Source organism: Cygnus atratus, chromosome 1 (assembly GCF_013377495.2).
Source record: "Cygnus atratus isolate AKBS03 ecotype Queensland, Australia chromosome 1, CAtr_DNAZoo_HiC_assembly, whole genome shotgun sequence".
NCBI classification, from domain to species: Eukaryota; Metazoa; Chordata; class Aves; order Anseriformes; family Anatidae; genus Cygnus; species Cygnus atratus.
Genome location: NC_066362.1, coordinates 189787371 through 189812626, shown reverse-complemented (window position 1 = coordinate 189812626; position 25256 = coordinate 189787371). Strand labels below are relative to the sequence as shown.

Genomic DNA, 25256 nt, shown 5'->3' with positions numbered 1-25256 from the left:
TTCCATTCACTATCTACTTGTGTTTCTATAAAGCGTTAATGAGAAAGTCGTAACAATAATCTTTGGTATTTATAAACAAGTATGTAATGGGGAATAATAGACAATATTGGCTTTTTACCCTCAAACCTCGATGAATTCGGTTCTTCAGGACTCCGAGGAACTCGCTGTGGCTGAGGCAGTCATCTCCATCCAGGTCAAAAATCTTGAAGATGGTATCCAGAACGTTATCTGAGAGCTCCTGTCCTGTTGCCACCTTCACTGCTCTCTTGAACTCAGCTAGTAAGGACATAATATTACATCACAGGTGACTGAACTTGAAAAGACATTGCAAAGCACATAAACTGCAGGATTCTGTACAATTTACAAAATCTTGTGGATATTTTAACTGAAGAATTTGGGACGTGTGAATTAGTGGACTATATTAGGAAATCTCAGTTCATGCATTCTTGAGCTTACTTCAACTTTTCCCAATCTTTATTAACTGCATTATAGACTTTTGAGATGCAGTGCTTGTCAAGTGTTTTTTCTTTTTTTTATTTCCTCTTTTTTTTTTCTTTTCTTTCTTTTTCTGGAAGTAGCTCAATGCTGAAAAGTTACATACTTTTGGATAACACCTGTGTATATAGATGATAAGTGTTTTCCTCACTACAGTCCCATAAAGAATACTATCACTTTATCTCAAAGGAATTAATTCTATAATAAAACTCTTCTCCTTGAAGAACAGTATTTCACAACATACTCCAACAATCCCCTCAGGAACTCTGTAGAAACACCCACCATCAAATACTTAACATATTCTTTACAGCACATGGTTTTATATACCTGTAACTTTATTACTTATTAAGAGTAATAAGAGTTATTAAGACATAGGCTACCTTCACTTGAGTTATAATGGAAGAGTTTTTGAGGACTGAGGGCAGAAAAAGCTGTCATACCTCTCTGGAGACCTACTTTCCTCTTCAGCTTTTTGGCCTCTCTTTACACCAAGTGTATTACAGTAACATTTAGTATCCCCACTTTTGGTCTTGTGGTATAAAGATTTGGAATTTTGACTCACGTAAAATAAGAAAATGTGTTGGGGTTGCCATAAAACAGAAGATAGCAAGAGTGAAAGGGTTATTGCTTATTACAGCAAACACAATCACACCTCATGAATTGGATGCATTTTTTGAAGGCATCACAGATGTGTGAATTTCAAGGAGGAACTGGAGGTTACTACAGTTATAGTAGTATTGTAGATCATTGCAGCAAATTGTCCCACTAAATGATAAATATAGTAATATTGTGGTTCTGCTTTCATAGATAAATGTTGTCTATAAATAACGTCATAAATACGATTAGTTTTGAAGCTTACTAGAGGAAAGATCACTTCTGACTCATCTCTCATCTTTACCTCTGAACAATTTATCTGATAATGCAGTTGATTCATTTACCTCTGACTTAAATATAATTAAGTTGAAAATCTGTCTGTAAAAGGATATACCACAATTTAAAAAGAACGTGAAATATGTTATGCTTATAGTAGAGTCTTAATTTTGTCTTTAAAAATGTAACTGTTTCAGCTCTTTATGCTAAATATAAATTAGAGGTGGCACTGCAGTTTTCTGAATAGAACATGAAGGAAAGGAGATGGATCTTCTGAAACGTTGGAGCATAATAACATTCAAACCGAGAAAGGTCATCTTATCAGAGAGAAAAGATGAGCTACGAACTTGGAAGAAAAAAAAATCTAGAATAAAGGGAAGGACCAAAAGACTGATATATTTAGATAAATATTCATATGTGTGTGAATAAATACATGCGCACACATGTAAAATAAGAATTAGTAAGTAAGATTTAGGAAAGGATTAAACGTATACATGTAACATCCATGAGTTATCTCAGACACTGTTTTCCATCACAGTATGGTGCATAAAGAAATTCACAATTGCCTGTAGGTTAGGAATCAGCTTTTACAAAGAAACATCACCAGAGTGATCATCACCTATTGGCCTCATCATCCTTTGGCACTTAAAGATGTGATAATAGAGAAGTGAGCTAAACTCTAACTTACAACAATTATCTCACTATTCATCCTCTTTCTTCTCCACTCTTTGTACATCTTGTGCAAATAAAATCTGTCTCCTTCCAGACAAGAAGGAGACAAAACCAAACTGACAAACCAAAGAGAGAAGGGCCATGAACATGGTTGGGAACTGGGGCATCTGAAGAAAGAAGAGGAGCTGAGGGAGCCGAGGAGAACAGAAGTGCAAAGGGGGATCTAGCTGCAGCCTTCAACTACCTAAAAGGGGTTATGGAGAAGTCAGAGCCGTGTTTTTCTCCAGGGTGCATGGAGGTAAGACACAGTCGCTGTAGTCTCGAGCAAGGGAAGACATCTTCATGACAGTTAAGCACTTGAATAGCCTAGAGAGGCTGTGGAAACTAAACCCTTCCTGAAGGCTGGATTAACTAGTGATGAAAGTCACCAGCTGTAAACCCCCCAGTTTTGGCCTTCTTTGGTTTAAACAATCTTCATGCTTCCCTCTCGAGAATACTGATTTTTCTTCCTGTCTTATCACATCACTCTCACCTTTTTCAAATGAGCCAATCAATTATTTATTTCAACGAATGTTTATGTCTCATCAACTTTCCTCAGGAAGTTTTTATGTTACTATTTTCAAATGGCTTAGGAGACCTGCCTTTCAAGCACAACAAACAGGTAACAATCTCAGAATTGTAACAAATAGCGCATGTATTTAGATGAAATTTTTGTTGCATTGCTCCTTATTTCTATTACATGGGAAAGAAGCAACTTTCCCAAATCTTTGTTTTAAAAAACACTTTACTACATTGTTTTTCTTGTCATGATTACATAGCACTACACAAGCACATGGAGAAGGCAGACAGTAGGCTGAAATAAATGAAGCACGGTAAGGTGAAGCTGAGTAGCACTTACCCCGTTTAACAGGACGATTAGCTACAGTAAACATGTGCATGGCAATAGAAAAGTCTTCCAGGTTGTTTGTAAACTTGCAAAAAGTCTTGAATTCTTCCAAACTGATATTCTAAGGAATCAAAGAATTCAGATGATATATATAGAATAATACATTCAAACCCCAGTAAATCTATTTCCTTAAATTTGGTGGGACCTATTATTTAGTTGTGATTACTTAGTCATTGCCAATATTCACATTTCTCGGTTGGTAAATTGTCATTGTTCTTATTTGCATAAGATTCAGAAGCTGTCATAATTCATTTGGAAACTAATTATATTTTCAGATACTCGTATTCAAATGAAAAACTGTACACGCAAATGAGGAAGCAAAACAAAGCATAGTGTATGTACCAACCTCTCCTGCCTCAAATCTGTCCTTCACATTCTGCCAGTAAATTTCATTGTTTTCCTCATCAGTGAAATACAGCAACCACTCCACAAAGTCCTCTTTTCTCATGACATCCAAACCCTTGGAAAACTGTATGAATTCCATTTCTTGCACTTCTGTTTGCAGATTTTCCATGAACCTAAGCATGAACAAATATTACCCAGCAGTTAATACCAGCATCATTGTATCACTACTACTACACTAAATGCATTAGACTAACTCCTGGGAGGAGGACTAGACTAACTCCTGACCACAGATACTATCAACATCATTGTTTAAAATGCTTTTGGTTTGACTGCACCTGTCTGTGGGTGCAGATTTGCTCCCACCGCTGCATTTCAGTAACGACACCAGCAGGGTGCTCCCTAAGCCTGCGCACAGAGACTTCTGCTGCTACGATAATGTACAGATACAACAGTTTAGACACGAGAGAGAAATGTTTGAAAATGTGCAGATAATTAGATAAAATGATCGATGAGGCAGTATCATAAAGAATGAGTGAAAAAGGACATGGTAGCTAAAGGCCTGACACGGGATTTATGAAAATTCATATTAATGAGAGAGGAATGACAAGGTTGGAAAGTACCTAGAAAGAAGAGGCCCCTGTAATCACAGAGGTGAAAGAGAAAAGGAAACTTGAAATCATCACTACAGGAAAAGATGACTAAAAGCCTCACAGACTGCAAAGCTTCAAACTGCAAAAGGGGGTTTGGCAACTCAGTTCTGCACTCATGAGAGAACGGATTAGTGAGGATTACAGATGGCATGTAGAGGGTTTGGAAGAGCACAGAAAATGATGTTGCAGGTATTTGGGAAGGTAGGAAGAGAGCTGTCTGAGAAAGGACGGTGTGAACATTAGGGGTTTTAGGAACCACCCGTTCTTCTAGGGAGAATAAGAAAATCCACACAAGAAACGAGTAACAACGTGCAGGTACAGAAGCTGGAACTGTGTAACTTCGAGTTTCCCCAGTTTGCTCTGTGTGGCCATTATCATTTCTTCTGGCCTGATGTGAATTTTGAGAAGGAAAAAAAATAGTGTGTGAGCCATTTAAAGATGGGGCAATGTACAAACAAATGCTTTTTTTCAAATGCTTTTTTTTTTAGTGAACATAAAGGTTAAAAACACAACCATGCCTGCCAGAATCCTTTCATTACATCAAAAGAACAGTGCTTTATTGAGTTGCAAAAATTACTGACGGGGGGAATGAAATACTTCTATATTGGGACAAAGCAATTAGTTGGAGAAGAGGACAGCCAAGGGTCTGTGTAGCAAAGAGCAGTAGAGGCTCATTTGCTCATCAGTTTGCATGGCCTCACTGGATTTGAATTCTTTTCCCTGAAATTAAGGCGTTTTAGCCTGCACAGCTATCTTTAGTTCTTTAATGAGATCACTCGGACAATTAGTAGCTTGAAGCTCTGTGAAGTCTATAAGGGTTTAGCTGAAGACTGTTCCTGCAGCATAATCTCTCTCTTGTATTTTCTTCTCTGATAATTAGAGCTGCACATGCAAATAAAGGGCCAACAAGTGCTTCACTGCTCTGGACATGCAGGTAAGTGAAAGCCTGACACTGGAACTGAATTTAAGATTCAGGCTGTTGTCTTAAGGACCAGAAGGAGCTCACTTGCAGCTCGCAAACCTGAGATGGCCCAGCACAGGCTGGCAGCAGCAGTCCTGTCCCACCACCTGGAGGAAGGTTGTAGGGCTGCTTGTAGGGCTGCGTGCATGCCCTTGGTGTGCAAGATGGGCTGGTGGAGGAGCGACAGCGTGAGCAGCAGAAGTTTTTTTTTGGCTGGGGGAACTCAGAGCACCATTGCCTCAACAGCCTTTCAGAAACTGGCTGCTCTCTGTTTTGAAGACCCCGATCCTCAGACCACTTCTTTCAACCCACTGTATCTGCTCATGGTGACCAGATAAGTGGGACAGGGGCCTCCCTGACACGCAGGCAGGACCTGCTGTAGAGCAGCCATGGAGTTGGTCCAACAGAGACTGACTTTGCTGCCTTCTGGGAGTGTCCACCAAAAGTGAGAGTGGATAGTATCTGGGACGTGTGGCTTCTGCTTGGCTGGAAGCCACAGCAGAGGCCATGCAGAACAATACCTGCAGCTGTGACTGTCATCTCCAAACCATGTAACATGCAGTCTGGGGAAGGAGCAGCTGCTGAAAACGAGGTCACTTTCAGAAATATGGCAAAGATACGGATACAGGGAAACAGGATAGTGTTCATTTTAGTGTTTTATTTTCTTGTCTTTTACTCTGTGAAATGTGGACGCACCTTGTGACAGGCATAAGGTCTATTCCTAAAAGTATAAGGTATTTATCTTGGGGAGATAACTCTTGGTCACTAGCTGTTCTGGTCAGTTGCCACAAGTGATGACCAACTATACGTTCTTCCATCTTTCCTGAATATTGTATTTGCAGGTTCTACTTAAAAACAAAACCCTCAGTGACCCACCCTCTGGCCATTCCCTGTCAAGGTAGGACAACTGAAAGACCAAGTGTTCCTACATGCCAAAGAAGGAGCTGGTGGCCTATGTAGCCACACACATCAGCCAGCTGAATGGTGCAGCAAAGCCAAGGAGAGTGAAGGGTTTGGCTGAGGCATTTTTGCCATATGCTTGCTTCTGCACCCTCTTCTAGTCCGACAGAGAACGAGGCACTGTATCTTCCTGTCTCACTGTGGGTTTTCCATTGCCTTTTCTCAGGCCTGGGTTCTTACCCTCTCCGGTTGCTTCCAGGCAACGTTACTGCACACCAACTGTTGCACAACAGCCGTGCACCTTCCTGCACCAATCGGATTAGGGAGGGGAGAAGGAATTACTTCTTTAGGTATGAAAAAAATTAATGGGTATTTCATTTCAACTTGTAGGCTTGCTCCTGGCAAGCTGGAGTGGGAAGATTTCCTGCTGTACCAAATGCTACTTGGAGCAACAGCTGAAATGTGTAATTTAAAATTTAAACGTGATAGTCTCCCATATTACAAAAATTAAAATACCATGAATCATCGCATCAGTATTCTAGGTCACTCTTATTCCCAGATGTGAGAGTTAAAAATCCTAATGAGTTTTTTCAAGAGAAAGTTATTAAAATTTATTAAAAATAACTTTCTGGTTAGGAAGTAAAACCTGATGCTTATATGCCAAGACACCACTAGGGATACTTGCTTTTTTATCTTCTGGATCACGGTGTGGCAAGTTTCAGCTAAAATTTCCTTCAAAATTTCTTCAGATATTGGGAAGAACAAGCATATTGATGAAATTCCTGCTTTCCTAATGGCTGTGGACTTTGAAGAAAGACGGAAAAGGATTCTGATCTTAGATGTGCTCTTCAATTCAAGAATAACTACACTGGAAATACTCTTACACTGCAGTAGCTTGAAAATAAAAGCAAGTCCTGTTTCTAAATAATGAAAAGAAAAGGTAAATCATAAATTTGTAAGATGGGGAAAAGGCAGGGAACAGACAGTACTTTCTTTATGACAGGCTGTTTTATCCACACTCTCTGAAACACCCACGTTGAAGGCCAATGGCCAAATTTGTTATCATGTTGCAACAGCATCCAGAAACCTTATCAGCATTTAGCCCACATTCTGTAACGTGCTTTACAGATCTATAGAAAGAGGGAGTCTCTCAAGACTTTGGCAACTCAGCCTTAATAGAAGTGAAAATGTAATAAAAGTGGGGAGACCTCAAGAATGCAGGTATTCTCGCTCCAACCTGAGATGTTGCAATGAAGTGCTAGCTTCCTTATGGCACACAAAATAGTAGAATGAAAAGCAAAAGGAAGGGTTAGGGTAAGTTTTCCTTCCTATACCTCTTGGTCTGAATTCAAAGTCTGTACAGAGCTTCAATACTCTAACATAGAACTGACCAGTGCTTGTGGCACGGTTTTGCAAGAAGAAAACTTGACAATAAAGATAGAGGTGAGTACACCACCCTAGCATTTGTACTTTATTTTGGCTCCTCTTCAGACGCTGAAGTCCTGTTGGAGACTTGATAACCCTCTCTGCAATAAAGGACTGCTACAAGCAGCTGCAAGGCTGCCTTTTTTTTTGCAAATATGACTTTTCCAGAACAGAATATGGAAAATCTAATAAGGGCTTGACCATTAACCTTCACAGAACATTTAAATACACACTCGTAAATTCAGCTTTGCTAGAGGTAAGACAGTTAATCAATTTCACCATTTTCAGAATTATGGGCAAAACACCCTTTGATTTAGTGTTCTCAGTGTTTCCAAATCAAACATAACAAAACTACTCACTTTCATTTAGAAGCACTCTGTAGAACCTAATCAAGCAATTTGTTTGATAAGTATATAGGAATGGAAGAAACAGATTCTTCTCAGCTTTATTACTAAATATTTGGGAAATACTCAGATTCAGCTGTGATAGGAATATACAACCAGAAAGCCAGATTTTGTTCTCATCCCTTCCCCTTTCTCACTGCCTGATTCTGGCTGCATGACATGTAATCTCTACATGAATTAGGGGCCTATAGCCATACATACACACATAGATACAAGCACAGGTACTGAGACGAATAAAGAGACAACAATAATTGTATTTTTGTTAAAGCATTTCCAAATCCCTAAATGAAAATCATTGGAAATGTGCAAACTATCACCACAGCAAAAGCACCACTGGTTGATGATGCTACTTGCAAGATTCTGCCTCCATGCATTGGCACAAATAAATTTCAGCCCTAGAAGCGTGGTTCAGTCTAGATCATTCTGGTTTCTTAAATCAAGGGTTTCAAATGAAATGTACAAAGGAATTTCAAAGCACTGAAAGAAAGAGAAACAGGACAGGTGAGAGGGAAAGGCATGTTCTCTGTATGGCTGTACAAATAGTGACTTTTGAGCTAAAGAAGAAAGTAAAGAAGAAACAATGATTAAAGAACATTTCTAGTGCAAAATTCTATTATTTGATGAGAGGTTTGGAAGCAACAAATCAGGTAAGAAAATGACATGAGGTGGATTTAAAACATTAATTTTCATTATATGACTGTTTGATGATAATTGTTTAACCGTACTGAAAAGCAGTTTTTCATAAGCTACCCCCAAAAAAAGAAACAAACAAACAAAAACCCCACCCCACACCCAAACCCTGATTAGAACAATTTTGAATAATCTTTCAATACTCTCTCCACTTTTTCTTTTCTTTCTTAAAGGAGATTGTGACAGATTTAAGCTTGCTTGGGGACAGATTACAGGAAAAAATCATAGCAGTCATAAACTATTTAGGGAGTGAATTACTGTCTCCTCTTTTATTTGGGATTAGACATACTTAAATAAGATCAGTAAGAGACTTTTTCAGAAAAAAAAACCACGGTGGCTGTCAAGAAGAAATACTTTCTAGACCTAAAAAAAGTGAGTAATTTTCTTCTCAGAATAAAAAACAATACATACAATATAGCTGGAATTTAAAGGACAAGTGAAACATTTTTGGAAGGAAAAGACTGAAAATTATTTATGTCTCAAAAACCCACTATGACTATGTTCTGTAAAATAGCAAGAAAAGAGCTTGACTGGTATCACAAAGTATGTAAGGAAAGATTACTTTTTTACTTCCACACTCATAGCAGCCCAAGAAAAGTTGGAAAATGATCTGATATTGTTTCATGGTCTCATTCTTTGTGTCCAGTAAAAAAGCAGTTTGAGGACTGTCCTTGTGTGTATCCCCTAACTATGATTTCTAAAGAATCATGTACCAGCTGGGGAGAGACACAGAAGGCATTGTTAACCATCTTCCCCCTCTATAGTCAATGTGCCTCCTGTATTTGGGGCTGTGGCATGGAAGGCACAAGAGGTGGCTTGCTTGAGCACCACACTGCTTGAAGATGCAGTTTTCATTTTCTTTGTGCCATTTGAGTACAAAGAAATGAGAACAAGGCAAATTAACTGCCCTGAAATATTGACTGTCGCTGTCCAACATTTTTTAAATGTTTGAACTGTGGGCTGAAAGGGTTGGACATCACTGGTGGAAGTGTAGATACAGATGGTTGCACACTTACAAAAGGATTTTTTTTTTAAGTCAGCCAAACTGAATAGGGAGCATGAGGAATATACATGTAAGTAATGAGGTGAGAACACTAGTCTCAGCTTTCTGAATTCCTGTATAAATACAGTGAAATTTTACAAAGAGAGCATTCCTGCTTTTTTTTTTCTTTTTTTTTCCCCCCAAGTTTCAAACCTGTGAGACTCTACAGCACTGCAATATCTGTGTATTTAACTAATGTGACAAGTTTTAGTGTGTCCTAATCAAATCTAATCACCCCTACTTTCTACTAGGTACTACACTGATCAATGGAAAAGCTTTCTAGGCAAGAACTTGGAAAATGATAAAAGCATTTACCATCATTATTTTCTGCTTTTGACAATGATCTATGTCTGTACAGCTCATCAGTCATCTCTTGTAAAAACAGTGTGGCACTTTGATCAAACAGCCAACAATAGCTTCCCGCGTAAGGTAAAATGTTATGAGAGGCCATCAGATAGAAATCACTTTTTCTCTGAACAATAGGAACCCAGAAATGATGTGCTTGATTTACTTGCAAATAAAATCATGTGAAAAGTGATATCTTCACACAGGTTAAAAAGACACTGATCCTTTTATTCACCTTTCTGTGTGTTAAACAAACTTCACTGTCATGTTGCAACTGAGATGGAGTGTCTATGCAGTGATAAAGAGGCACATTCCAACTCTATGAAAAAATAACTGCCACTGTTGAAAAATTACCTGCATTAAACCTTACACTTATCCCACAGATTTTAGGAGCAAGATGTGGGAGTTTGATTTTGATTACAGGCCTCTATCTGTGTGGTAGGCAAAGGTCTTTAACCTACACGTTCTGAATGTACTAGGTACATAGTTTTATCAATGTAATACCTCATTGGGTCAGTGTAGGATTTTATCTAAAACCTGAGGCATTTCAGTTTACACTGTATATGCAAACACAACCTTTTACTGGTGCTCTCATCCTTTTGTTTCATTGAGAGGATCTATGGTATTTATAGAGAAGGGAGCTATAGGCATCTTGAACTTATTTTACTAAGATTCCTATTGAGTTGAGGTCTTCAAAAGAGAAAGGCTATTTATTTAAAGGCTGGTATGTGCCTGAGCCAATGGAGTGGAACACTCTTTAGACCTAGGAAAACTGTCACTCTTTCACTCTGGTTTTCCCCAAACATTTACTGATTGCAAGAATATCATTTTTTAAGAGCGATGACAAAGATTCCCCTGATTCTGAAAATTCAAATAAACATTTATCCCAGTTTACATTCACAGTCTGTAAATGTCCAATTATTTTTGTAGAAAAGATAATACTAATGTAGATAATGTTCTCTTGATATTTTGTTCAAGATGTGTGTTAAGATTCACACAGGTATTTAGTTATTTAAAAGTTGTATTTATCTCAAAGTGTACATTTGGATTCTGGGCCCAAGTTCACATAGCAAGATGTGTCTTGAGTTCATACTAAAAGTAGCAATTGATCTCCCAAGTAACAGAGAGTTAAGTTTTGATGCTGTGTAAGTGGTGGTCATCATTACTGACTGAAATAAACACTGAAGGAAGGATGTCCTTCAATATAACACTAATAGCTGATACCCAGATGGGTTTTCTAGTTGGAACCAACTACAGCAGAACTTTGTACTCTGATGTAGACAAGTATTACAGCATCTTTCTGACACGTGCATGGTGCATAAACTGTATGATTTCCTACTCCATTCTTAAAACTTTCTCTGAACTGATTTTGCAAAGCTTACAATGAAACAGGTTGACATACAGTGCTCTTTCCAGCAGTAATGGACACTTGATATGCCACTGAAGTTTCTATCTGATGTTCTGTTTACCATCTGCCACAATTCCGAGTTCTGATGTGTCACGAAATATCTATCTGCATTATCCCCTTGCAAAAGTAGTTCAAAGGATGAGAAAAAAAGGAAAGTTTCAACAAAAGTTGGAATTTGAAGCAAGCAGAGAAATTGCCTGTATTGTTCCATGACGGCTGTAATGGGGTGGGGAACATCTCAACTTAGTAAAGTGTAATTGATTAGCAGACACTTTTTTGGTGATGTGATCAAGAAGAAGTAAAATACACATGAATCATACTGTCTTACACTATGCCATTGCAGAGCTGCCTAGAATGGTAGTCTCAACCCTCATGGCCTCCAGCCCCACTGCTGCTTTTGAGTCCACCACAGCATTCAATTTCTCCTGCACACAGTTGATTCAAGGAGCTAAACCAGAAATTTAATCATGCAAAATCATGAACAGTCTCCTGATTATTACCCGCTTAACTTTCTGATCCAACTCAGTGTGGGGTCAGATTAATGCCAGTGTTGGTGCAAAGTAAAGGGGTAGAAACAGGACTGGTTGCTGTTAGGCTGGCCTAGTTGAAAAAATACCTGAAAAACTCAGAATAGCGAAGTTTTTCCTTTCCTTCTTTTCCAAAGAAATGTACCAACAAGATGGTATTAACATCACAGCCTTCCAGTTCTGCTCCCTAAAAAAAAAAAAAAAAAAAAAGTATGATTATTACTATCTATTCACAACGAATCTGGAAATATTTGTTTGAATGAGAATTTCACAAGAGATGCTTGTAATTTAATTACTGTTCCCAAAGCTATCACACAAGAATTTCAAAGCTGAATAATGCTTTCACATCAATTGGTTACACTGTGTATATGCACTGCTTCTAAATATTTGGTATGAAAGCTGAGTACAATTTACAACCACCTTTGGTGTATTTTATTATTAGAACTGAGAATGTTGCTAGTTAAATCTTTAAAAGGCCTTATGCTTAGGTGAATAGGGGCTTTAAATAAAGTTAACATCTCTGTAAAAAAAAGTTTTTAGTCAGGCATTTCTAATTTGTTACAGTCATTTAAAAACTATATATAAAACTAGAAAAACACAAACTTTCACAGCATTCTATTATTATATGGTCTTAGAAGGCTTCTTGCCAATCTTCAGTGTTCTTCATTTTTTCTACATTTTCTAAATCTGACGAAGAGGTTTCTGCAGAAAAAGGATGCACATTTTTTCAACTCAACAGCATCTTTAACAAGCCTAAAACCACACATAATGCTGGATTTCTGCTCTATTCTTCTTTCAGCACTAGCATACTGGCATTTCTTTGAACGCAACAAAACACTAAGCAACATGAAGAGAGATTTTTTTTTAAGTCCAGAGGGATTTCAACAAACTATTCTTATGACATCTAAATAGCCTCCGTGTCTTTTATCTGGTTGAAGAGGTAAGATGAAAGACAAGAGTCTATTCATAAGATTTAATACTAATGGTTATTTAGCTTTCAGCATCATCAGTAACTAGTCCCATTAGACCACTGTGTGTTTCATGCTTACTGCATATGTGACACAGTTATTTTATAGTTAAGAGGTAACATTCCTCGCTTCTACTGCAAGCCACAATTCACTAAATGTCAGTGATACAAACTACATATGAGTGAACTGAGAAAAAAAAACTTTTCAAGCCATATGCAAACTGCACTTATTGAACTTTATCATCTAACTGCAGGCAAAGAATATTTCAATACCCACAAGGTCCCTCCTCCTAAAGTTTAATCACTCCAGATTACTGATCAGAAGACTGAAGCATAAATGTTCATATAGGCTTTCTCTAAAGTCAAAAGTCAACCTTTTGTGTATGCTTGTTTGCATGTCAAACCCTATTGACAGAATGCAAAGTTTTCTAAGAATCAGAGAAGAATCAATGTATTTCTCACTGCATTGACACTCTAATCTGCTTTTTGTGCTTTTTGCTTATTTGTACAAAGAACACTTGAAAAATGCAAGGAATACATTTGCTGATGTCATTTTTAAAACTAAACTCTTTATTATGCAATTTAATGCTTTCAATTTAATGAATCCATATTAAAATCAGTTTCGTGTTGTGAGCTGAAAAACAAAGTTTAAAATAACATTTTAAGAACTAAAACTTCAACAGAAAAAGACTTTTCTTCTATTTGGGTTTCTCTAGTTACAAGCTAGAAGAGGACATACAAACAATAGCTATCTCTTCTTATCTAAGATGACAAAGCCTATCCCTGGATTTATAACAAATATGCACCTACTTGTTGGCTACCCTCTTTATCAGTTTTAAATTCCAAAGTGGAATTGGCAGATGTCCAAACACTCTGTTAGTGAGAGCTAAATGTATTTTAAAACCAGAAACCAGTACATTTCTTTAAAACAGAATATGCAATAGGAGACCAGAGGGGCTACAGCTTAAGGGTAAAATTTCAAAAAATTGCTTTTACTAGAGTTAATGCTATTAAATTAAAGTACATGTTAGTACATAATTCCTTTTTGTCCACAGAATCATTAGGAGCTTTTGCTACTGAAATCTATAAATTAGTACAAACATGACAAATCTTTGTTAGAAGATAATGAGAGCTCTATTAATATTTCCAACACCTTGCCCTCCTGAGCTTAGGTAGAACAACAACTTACATTTGGAATGTCTCTTGGCAATCAGAATGAGATGATAACCTAATCATGCAGCTGTAAAAAGGATCAGACTTTCAGTAGCTTTCAGTCACAGAACCACTATCTAAATCGAGTGAAAGTTTGTATTCTGATGTGTCTGGTGGCTTCAGTCCTTAGAAGGTGCACTACAGCAACTTCCGGGGCTGTGTGCTTTACAGAAAACTGAGGCACACAGAGCAGAAAGGATGGTGGTGTTCTGACTCTCATCTTGATGCAAGCATGGAATGGGGCAGGGACATGTATCTCAGCTGAGGAGTTCAGACATGTTCCTGGGTCCACTGATTCAGACAGAGAATCCTGAAGACCAAGCTCTGGTGCCACTCCAGTCTATATTGTCTAATGAACACGCATGTACATACTACAAGCATGAGCCTATGTCCTTAGAGCAATTTTAACACTTTGTACACTTTACAAAAGCACTAATAACTGATGAATTATGCAACTATTCCTTTTTAAATGAAATCAGACAACACAATATTTCCTTTTAATGTTACATAGACTGTTAATACAGATGCTGCAAACAGTGAGTCACGGGAACAGACCTACCTAATCCTGTACCTCCCCACTGAGCTTTTGACATTTAGGACCTGATACTGCAGCAAGCAGCAACAAGTGCCACCGAGAAATGTATCACATAGTGAGACAGGATTTCCATAATAATGTACCTAACTGATTTCCAAAACTCATCTGAAATGTTAATAGACTTACTGTCTTTGGATTCTTACCACCTTTCATCACAGAATTTGCTTGAGGCATGACTGGAAAGTATTAATCATGATTAAAATCTGTAATATGTTCCTTGTTCTCTTACTTGCTTTCTGGGAGATGGCATTTGCTTTACAATATATTGCTTTAATAGAAAATGTAAAATAATACATATTTTTGATTTTTTTTTTGTTAAGATAGATGGATAGATGGTGAGTAGATGTATGAAGAACAGTAGTAAAGAAAGGAGGGTCAAGGAGAACAATATATTAATTTCTATCTGCTAGGGATGACACAGATCTTTCTGAAGTTAAGACTAAATCCTTGCAATCTTCATGCCAGGTTTGAAGAATTCTCTATCCCTGGAGGTCATCTAATCTTCAATCTAAGCAGCTTCCCTTCAAACATAGCTCAAGACCATCAAGGTTTTTGTCATTCTGAGAGTCTCCAAGCTGTTGGGATATATATCCTGCAACTCTATAGTTATAAGAACTATAATTCAGTTGTGGGAAGTAGTTTTTAAAGATGCATCCATTATGATTAATCCTACCATGTTCAGCCAGTCAGAAAAATTGTAAACGGGCAAGCTAGTGAGACTGGGAGATCCAGATCTCCAAAAGCAGTCGTTTTTTTGGCAAAGCCCAGCCAGCCCAGCCAGGGCTCCAGAATGAGCAACATGTAATTTTACAATGAATCAGCTTTAATCATGTAAATCCATACTAAAGTTATGAATGTTTTGCAAGACACTTTCTCACTGGGTAGTATTCAAGAAACACCAGGTCTGGTACAGACAGGCTAAGCTGTGCATGGTTTTTTTTCTTTTCTTTTTTTTTTTTTCTATACAAAGCATAACAGACAATATCTGATAAGAAATCCCAAGGAGCAGTTTCTAAACAACAAACAATTTAGATCTAGCATTTGACAACATTGAGCACTCCCACTGCCTGGGGGTTAGCTGTTTTTAACGACAGCTGATGCTATGGAGTGGCTATGCTGTACAATAATGGCTTGATCTAGGAGGAAAATGTAACTTCATGAGTGTCATAGAATCATAGAATGGCTTGGGTTGGAAGGGACCTTAAAGATCATCTAACTCCAATGCCCCTACCATAGGCAGGGATGCCTCCCACCAGATCAGATTAGCCAAGGCCCCATCCAGCCTGGCCTTGAACACCTCCAGGGATGGGGCATCCACAGCTTCTCCGGGCAGCCCGTTCCAGTGCCTCACTAACCTTACAGTGAAGAATTTCTACCTAATGTCTAATCTAAATCTATCCTCTCTTAGTTTAAGACTATCCCCCCTTGTCCTATCATTATCTACTCGAGTAAAGAGTCCCTCTCCAACCTTTTTATAAGGCCCCTTTAAGTACTGAAAGGCTGCAACAAGGTCTCCCAGGAGCCTTCTCTTCTCCAGGCTTAACATTCCCAGCTCTCCCAGCCTTTCTTCACAGGAGAGGTGCTCCAGCCCTCTGACCGTCTTTGCAGCCCTCCTCTGGACTCGCTCTAACAGCCCTACATCCTTCTTGTGCTGGGGGCCCCAAAGCTGGATGCCGTGCTCCAGGTGGGGCCTCACGAGGGCTGAGTAGAGGAGGACAATCTCCACGCACTGCCCACCCCTCTGTTGATGCAGCCCAGGACGCAGTTGGCCTTCTGGGCTGCAAGCACACCCTGCTGGCTCATGTTGAGCTTTTCATCCACCAGAACCCCCAAGTCCTTCTCTGCAGGGCTGCTCTCAATGAGTTCTTCTCCCAGTCTGTGCTCCTGTCTGGGATTGCCCTGACCCAGGTGCAGCATCTTGCACTTGGACGTGTTGAACATCATTAGGTTCACACTGGCCTGCTTCTCCAGCCTGTCCAGGTTCCTTTGGATGACATTACATCTTTGGTATCAATCACTCAGCTTGGTGTCATCTGCAAACTTGCTGAGGGTGCACTCAATCCCATCGTCTATGTCATTGATGAAGATATTGAAAAGTGCCAGTCCCAAGACAGATCCCCGAGGGACACCACTTGTCACTGGTCCTCTGCTTGCAGCGCCCCACCCCAAGGCCTGCCTCTGTTCCTGAGGAGATATAGAATAAACAAGCTTTCCAGGTGGAGAGGATAAAGCTAATCCAGGAGCAGACATTGTGGGGACACTTTATGACAAAAGTAGGAGTAGGTTCCAACTTGAGTTGTTGCCAGCAGGGTGAGAGGGACCCATACTTGCTGAATCAGGTCTGAAAGGCACAGCAGTGGCAGTGGGGGGAAGCAGCTTTGGTGTGAATTCTTTGCACGAGTTCAGGCCCTGCCTCTCTGTCACACCATGCTTTAAAAATATTAATTTCCATAAAAAGTAGAGAATTCGTAATGAGGACGCCCCTCAGGAGGTATTAAGTTCTGTGAAGCATGCTCTTTTGATTAATGTTAATTTGGCCTCCGAGGCAAAGCATGCATGCTCCCAGCACACCTGAAGCTCCCTGCTGTCTGCGCTGAGGCAGATCCAGAGCTTGTCACCAACATCCCCACCCCCCCTGTCCCACCACCTCCCCAGGTGTTCCACATTCAGGCCCCCAGTGCCAGTTGTCACATAGTGCCAATTGAACCCAATTACGTGCAGCTTTTCCAGTTTATTCCAATTAATTTTATAAGTAAATGCACTATGTAGTCCTAAGAGCAGAGCAACCTTATTACCAAATTCTTACAACTTCTGATTGTAGGACTACAGCTGTTATAGCTGTCAGGCCAGACCCTGTGTCCTTCCTGGCTTGTGAGGAGCCCACATTGCTAACTAGCATCTTGAGCTCTGTAACTGAAAGGGCTTCAGATGAGGTTACACAGCAGAGACTAAAGGAGGAACCTTGCCTCACGTCTGTAAAATGGAAAGCAATGCTGCTGTGACCACAGCAGACTTCCAGATGAACTCCTTGTGGGAGAGACTTTCACTGTCCAGTCCCAAGGTAATGTACTTGCACAACAGGTATCTAGAAAGATGTCAGAAAGGATGTTTATTCATCTCTCTTGAGGCTATAATGTCATCAAATTATGTGGAAAAATAAAATAATTTCCTTGTCTGTGAGCAACCCAGCAGCTTTTTAATAGCTGAATATTTTGATGCCGTACTGCTTGGATCTTTATGGGATTTACCTTCCTGGAGAGGTTCCTTTAAAACATGCAGGATCAGAGCAACAATCCTCATTTTAATGTATCCAAAAGCTGTTCAATGGAATTTGATGTTAATTGGCTGATACAAAACATGCACGTGTATGTTGGAGAAGGCAGTTCAAGAAGAAATGTGTATTGCAAAAAAGTGAAAGGTGACAAGATTTATGATGCACTCTTTTGGGAGGGACAATAATTTTAGTCTTGGGCCACATCCTCTGAAAATTCGATGTGCTGCACAGATATGTGGTACCCCTGTTACAGAGTATTACTGCACAAGAAGACCATGGCTGTTAATCACCTCCTTCCTCCCTTTGGTTTAGTCAGTCTTTAGTTATTCTGAGCCCAGGGCTTTGCAGACTTTGAAGCTATGGACAGAAAACTTTAAATTAATTAGAAATTCTAAGGAGTGGATGGACAAGTTATGATGGCCCACTCCGTCTCTGGGGCTGAGGAGATGGATTGCAATGCTGCAATGCCTGAAGGTCATAAGTGGTGATAAATGTGTGAACGACTAATGTCATTCAGCTCTCTTAGGACAAAAAAAAGGGGGAAAAAAGAGAAGTAGACAGGCTAAAACAAGTGATACACAATAAATAGGAAAATATCCATTTGTGGGTCTAAAATTATACCATTTAAAAGAGATTAACAGCTGTGTCTCCAAGTACTAGTTAAATGTTTAAAAAAATGCATGGAAATGAGATACTTTGTATAAAAATGTGTTCACTATGGAATTCAGAAGCATACATTTAATCATTTGGGAATTTAACAATGCAGGTATTTCAATTTTAAGAACAACTACAGAAGATTCTGTATTGCCATTCCTTTTCTAAGAATAGCTAAAATTAATTTCTAAGTTTAGCCATTACACAAAGCATATTAAATTAGAGGTATTGAAACTGCTTGATAACTCATTAATCTAAATTGAAGGGCCCAAGAGCAAAGTCCCTCCTCCAGACCACTGGGCTGTACAGCAAATACCTGCAAACATTAGCACTGTTTTCACTACCAGAATGCTAATGCATGTAACACAAAGAACTACCTTTTTAAGGAACTCTGGGCACCAACACAAAGAAGCAACTAGTGCATGTAACTGTACAATGTGTTTTTCAAAATATACCAAACTCTTCTAGCTCATGCACTTTCCTATAACACTGCAACATTCCTCTCCCATTTCAAGAAGGAAGATCAGATGCTCAGCTGGATGTCTTACATGAAAGAGAATGGTTGTGCTAAGAAGAGAGATGCAGCATTGCCTTTGGCCTATGGGGAAGATGAGCCAGGTAAGATAGTCACTGCCCCTGTTAACTTCTGCACTTCTCCAGTCTAGTGATCACCAGACTGATGGTTCTGTAAGTGTGCGTGCATCTCTCCTTCACTGTGTGCATGCCTATGCTATGAACAAATCAGTTTGCATGCTCTGCAAAAGTCAACAAGGAGATTTCTGAACAACTGGACTGGTTAAGGCTGGGCAGATTTTTTTTTTTTTCCAGCATTGATTTTAACATTGGAAAAAGTAAATCCTTCAACTGAAATGTGCTTATTTAAATAACCAAGTTCACTGTAATCCCAGCCAAGGGCCATTTGTAACTGGTAAAATTTTGAATTTTAGAGTTGTATTCAAACTCTCAGTAAAGGAGGCAGAGATGCAAGGACCTAGGAGTACAGCTGCTTTTACTTTTCCTAACACAGTATGAGTACTGAGTGGTATCTCTAAACAGTAAATGACTAACTGGGACCTTTGCCTACATGGTGGACAGGGAAAATACCTGGATATGTATATCTGGTGGTTAAATGAAGTTGCAGACTACCATTTAAATCTTATTTTCATAAATCAGTAACATTTTTTTTTTCATCTGGTATCAGAAACAATCCTAGGAATGCTTTGAAAGAACAGCAACCTGTATGCAAATTGTGAAAGTATGGAAATAAAGAACTATCTGAAACAGCAAATTTCTGTTGAAATATCCCAGCTTTCAAAAAACACTGTCAATTTAAAAGCCATGTTTTATGCTTTACCTGCTTTGCTTGAAAGCAATACTGACTGCCATAATTCTCAGAAATAAAGGGCAAAGATGTATAATCACAGAATCATTCTGGCTGGAGAAGACCTCCAAGATCAGCTAGATCAACCTTTAACCTAGTACTAAAGTTCACTGCTAAATCATGCTACTAAGTTCTAAATCTACATATTTCTTGAATACCTGCAGGAATGGTGACTCAACCACTTCTCTGGGCAGTGTATTGCAATGCTGCACAACCCTTTTAGTAAAGAAATTTCTCCTAGTATAGTCACATTCACTGCTTATAAGCATGTTATGTTATGAGAGACAAAAGACAGAAAAATCAAAAGAAAAATTGTAACAGAATTTCAAGATAGCTGTACTATGCAAATGTATTTAATTCATCTTTTGAATAGGCTAAAGTCCACTTACAATCTGCTAAGAAACTATTTAATATTTTTGTTACAATAATTTCAGATTTTTTTCAATGGAGAATTCTGAAGATAAAATTTGAAGCATGACTAAATAGACAGTCAGGCTCAGGCATTTAATTAGCCCCTACTAAGCTTACATGTTTATAGCTAAATCTGTCCAACTGTATCAAAGTTTCTCTAGAAATTTTATACTATAGCTGTGCATTCATGCAGAATAAAGATCCTTCTTCTTTCACTGTCATGGCAGTTAAATCGCAATTGAAATTGGCTTTGAGGAGTAGACATCCCTATTAATGCTAGCTATTTTAATCTGGTGACTGATTAAATGATTCAAAAAAGAAGGTTGTTACTCATCTAAATAATTTTCAGCTGAACTCTGCATGCATATTGACCAATACCTTCATGGAACAGAAACAATTTTTGTTTATGCCTAGTAAATATTAAAGGGGTTACCAATACTGTCACTTCCATTTTTCCCTGGATTGGTGAAAAAGTAAAACACAAGCCAGACCTACTCTCTGTAAAAAATGCTGATGCGTGACAGGTTTATAAGGCAGATCCCTATATGAATTTCTTATTAAATGCTTCCAACATTAGCAGTCACTGCCCTATTCCCAATTATCCATTTTCAGTTTAAGACAGAAAGCAAGTCTGTGGAGAGAAAAATACACTTCATCTATGCCATCCAACTTAAGCAAGAACTAGTGCTGCTGATGCAAGCAACACCTTGTAGTAATAGATGCAGATAATTCATCTGTACTCTCCCGCTCCTTTACCCCTGTTCATCAGCTTATCCTGAAGTGTTTTCAGAATGCCACGAACTTCCCCCTCTATTTTCAGTCTCATTCAATCTCATCCAGGTAACAGAATATGTCTCTGCTGAAGAGAGACTGAAGAAAAGATGGCAGCTGGCAACGACTCCACTCAGGGAAAAAGGTAGGTTACGCTGTCAGGATTCAGGGAAAAACAGACAGAATTGATCAGGAATTTACCTGCTCTTTTGACTGACGATATGTATTTGCCATTTCCTAATGGTCTGCAATCCAGGGAAACTTCTAACCTGGCTGGAACACTGCATTGTAAAATTGGTTCTTCTTCTGGTCTGGATTTAAGCCATTTCTTTTTGGAAATGGACCTATCTAAAGTAATCCTTGCTTTTGTCATCTGAATGAGATCAATTACATTTCCAACCAACTCAAAATAAGGTGATTGTACTGCATCAGCAGCACTTAGGTAAGTTTAAGGTATCAATTTTTATTTGCAAAGTCATCTTTTCCTATATGGCAATTCAGAGGTTTTCCTTTTTCTTAAGTGTAAAAGTTACTTTGAAACAGAGGCTTACAGAAACTAAATAGTGGAGTGACTACACAGTAGTAAAACATATTATTATTAAACATTTCAACAGGACATTCAAAAATGAAAATCATTTTTCTTTCCCAGTTAGAAAGTAAAAGTTGACAAATCATGCACTTATATGTAATTAAAACAATAACACTCACCTAAAAACAACAAAGTTCACAGGAAATATGACAATAGCTTTGTAAAGAAAAATGTATCTCTATTTCATACCTGAAATACTGTTTCATCTCCAGCTGTTTTCAAATCATCTTCCTTCCCAATGATTCTTTGTAGCTGTATTTGTACAGACATTACAAAACACAGGGAAATTACAAGTTTGGTCTTACAAGAGCTTTCTTTTTTTTTCAGAAACTTCTAGTAATTTCACCGTTTCTGAATTATAAACTCAGTAATGCTTTTGCAAGGTTCTCTAGTCATGACAAGGTATTTGCAGACTTAAGGATATTTTGCTATTCAGACACACTTTTTCCCAGGAAACTCTGATCTATTGTGGTTAACACAGCCAAGCAGCACATCTGAATCTCTTTCTTGCAGCCCAATGATTACTCTGTTTTTAGAAGAGATGCTTTTGCACTAGAAGCTTAGTATTCACTCCATAAGATCTTGAAACTCAGGGATACAAAATCAAGGGTCATTTGGGGAACAGAAATTATTCTACGATTTTTATGCTGTCCTCCTACACATTTTTGTGAGTTTTGCTATGGACAAGTTTTTCTAGACAAAAAAAACATGCCTGTTCCAATGAGGTACTATACAATTATCAAAAAAGACTAATTCAATTAAATAAGAAACCATATTTTCAGGACTGGAATGAAGCAGAATGTGGTTTGAGTTTCCACTCCACCCCACAAATGAAGTGAATTTTGAATGAGTTGGCCAATACAATCTTTAGAAGTACTGAAATGACTCACACTTGAGAACATACTTTCACTGTCTGAAGTAGAGCTTTCAGGTAATATAGGAAATACATTAATTTGCTGATCATTAAAAGCATCTAAAGTGTATCTTGGCTGCAAGCTTTCCTTACAACTTTTAGCCTGGGAGGACAACAGTACCAAAGAATGAGTGATTTATCATAGCATAAGGTATACCTACCTTTCATAGACATTTGCACGGATCCTCAAAAGGACAGCAAAAATGAAAGAAGAAGGGACATTACATTTCAGGTGCAGATACGGACTTACACTGAGCACTCTGGATTTAGAGTCTTTAGGAAAGATGGTTTTAAAGCTAGGGTTTTTGACACTGCTGGCTTGTTTCTCAAACATTTCTGAGCTATTCCTCACTCTGCCCATTAAAACTGGGAAAAAAATCATGACCAAATTTGCATGGCCATTATGTTGTGGGCTTTTCAAATCTCTTCTTAGCGCTTTATACTTTTCCTTTTTTTTTTTTTTCCCCTGTGTTTTTAGAGAACAATACGGGCTTGTCAGTAGTGGGTAGGAAAAAACTGTGTACTGCTCATGTTGCCACAGGCTTTTGTATGGCCTTCAAATTTTGACTAATTCACCTGTTCCTTTTTTTTTTTTTTTTAATAACTTCAGTTTGAGTTCCTCAGGATGGTTATTTTCTATTGTTATTTTTTTGAAAGGCATGACTTGTCTAAAGACTAGACAGTTCAACAGTACCAGTTTCTCCAAGTTTCTCCAAATTCTTTTTATTTTTGATCACTTAAAAAAACTATTGGCCAGTACAGTAAGTGCATTATGAATTTCCTGATAGCAAAATAAAAATACAGACCTCTGGATAAAAATGCATCTGCTCCTCCATATTCTGTATAAAAAATTTCATTTTTTTCTTACTTGAAGTAAGAAAAATGAGAGAAATTTCCAAATGAGAGAAAATATGATTTTTCCTGTTGGGTTTTATTTCTGAAGGACTCTCAGAAGATCTGCAAAGAATACTAAGTAACACAAACTCGCATTATAATTTTTCTTTCAAGTATTCTGGAAGATCTTGTTTATTGTTTTCTTACACTGTATGTAAATCCTTATGTTGCTTGAAACTATTCTTTGGGAAAAAATGATGATAATTTCCAGTAGTTTGCAGATTTTTTCCAGCACAATGCATCAACTGCTCACAGAGGGATACCTATTCTGCCCTCAAGCAATGGCCTCTAGTACTGAACTTCTCCATGTAACATTTATCTGCATTTAATATTTATATCTGTTCATCACAGTAAGATACTAATGGCTAATTCAAAGAGAATGAGGACTATTATGCATAATGGATGCCTCTCTACTAAAGGCCTACAAAGAAGTAGTATTTTCTGAAGAAGATGAGCTGGCTGAGAGGATATATCCATCTCCAAAAAAAAAACATTGACTTTGCATCTTCCAACTGTTGAAGAGAGATCAGTGCTTGTGGATATTATAATACTGTACAGGTGGTCTATACCAAACCACCACAACTGCTGACAGTGCTTGTTCATTCAGTCTTAGATGAGCCTCTACAGGCTTTTTTGTGGTATCTGCTCTTTTGAACTACTGTATAAAGGCTGTCTATTAAATTTGAATCACATAGCTCTTGTATGTACCATTACCTTACCTCCATTTCCAACAGTTTTGAGCTGTCATTAATTTTACTTAGAAATCATTCATCAGGACAGTCAGGGAAATTCCTTATTTGATGGGGATTTTTGGATCTTTGCTAGCCTTATCCTTGATGGAAGGTCTCAGGTGAAGGTGCCTGGGTTATTATGTGCTCCAGTGTCAGAATCCACTTCAAGGGATGCATATATCTTGAAATCCCTCTTGCCAAGTCTCATATGAATGCCTTGGCCAGTATCATACAGTCCTTGCAAGGATGCAGATAATAAGGCTCTGAGAAACAACTTTGGGCACTCTGGCAGGGGCTAATTCAAGGATGGCACTAAGGTCTGTGAACACCCCATATCTACCAAGTCTGCTTCATTCTGGAACTGCAGGGCAAAGCAAAAAATCCTTGTAAATGCCCACCTCAAAACACAAATTGTTGTGGTTCTGGGCCCTAATACTGGAATAAGGTGCAACGTCTCTTGTATTTTGACTTTTACCACTGAAACATGGATGAATGAGAAATTAGACTGGCTTGAACACAGAGATAGGGAGGAGAGAGAACAGGAGTCTGTCCCCTTCCCTAAACTCCTCCTTGAAAAGAGGAAAATGTGTACAGAAGTGGAAAGGCTATAGAGGAAAAGAGAACCCTCTCTCCTTCAAAGCATGGAATTGCATTCAAGATCTCCTTTCCTGAACGTTCACTTGATATTAGGGAAGAGCAGTGAATCCACTGGGAAATCCTGCATCTCATATTCCTTCAGTGACTGATCCACACAGCTCTGAACGGCCTATCTCCATCACGTGTTGCAAGCATTAAGGACTTGGGCTTATAGTCTGCTTGTTGCCTTTCTCCCTTTCTGGAATGATTCACATGATACATCTTGTGCCTGCTTATCCATTAACACATTAGAGTTGAGATATACACAATTCAAAGAATAATGGACATTTTGCAAACAAAAATACAAAGTTCTTACCTAAGTTTCCTAGAATTATTGTCAAATATTCTGTGGAAATTACTGGTATTTTCATTGGTACTGCTCTGTTAACTTTCTCTATGCTGAACACTCTCCACTTTTCCCTTTAGTTTTATTAAGCAGATTTTCTAGACATTTTTTTCTGAGAGTATGAATTACGGAAGGAATTATATTTTCAAGTGCCAGCACTTTCAAATGTTCACAGGAAACAGAGATGATGTTTCATTGCACA

The 25256-nt window shown here is 38.4% G+C and overlaps 1 protein-coding gene across 2 annotated transcripts in view; it reads right to left on the bottom strand.

Moving 5' to 3' along the window:
* MICU2 (mitochondrial calcium uptake 2) overlaps positions 1–25256 on the bottom strand; it is a 155312-nt gene that overhangs the window by 3394 nt on the left and 126662 nt on the right. For both annotated transcript variants that reach the window (XM_035542478.2, XM_050713559.1), the window contains exons 7-11: positions 21724–21786; positions 11770–11867; positions 3330–3501; positions 2936–3044; positions 119–276 (exon numbers count right to left, since the gene is read on the bottom strand). In XM_035542478.2, the coding sequence (XP_035398371.1) occupies positions 119–276; positions 2936–3044; positions 3330–3501; positions 11770–11867; positions 21724–21786 (600 nt within the window). The remainder of the gene's footprint in view (positions 1–118; positions 277–2935; positions 3045–3329; positions 3502–11769; positions 11868–21723; positions 21787–25256) is intronic.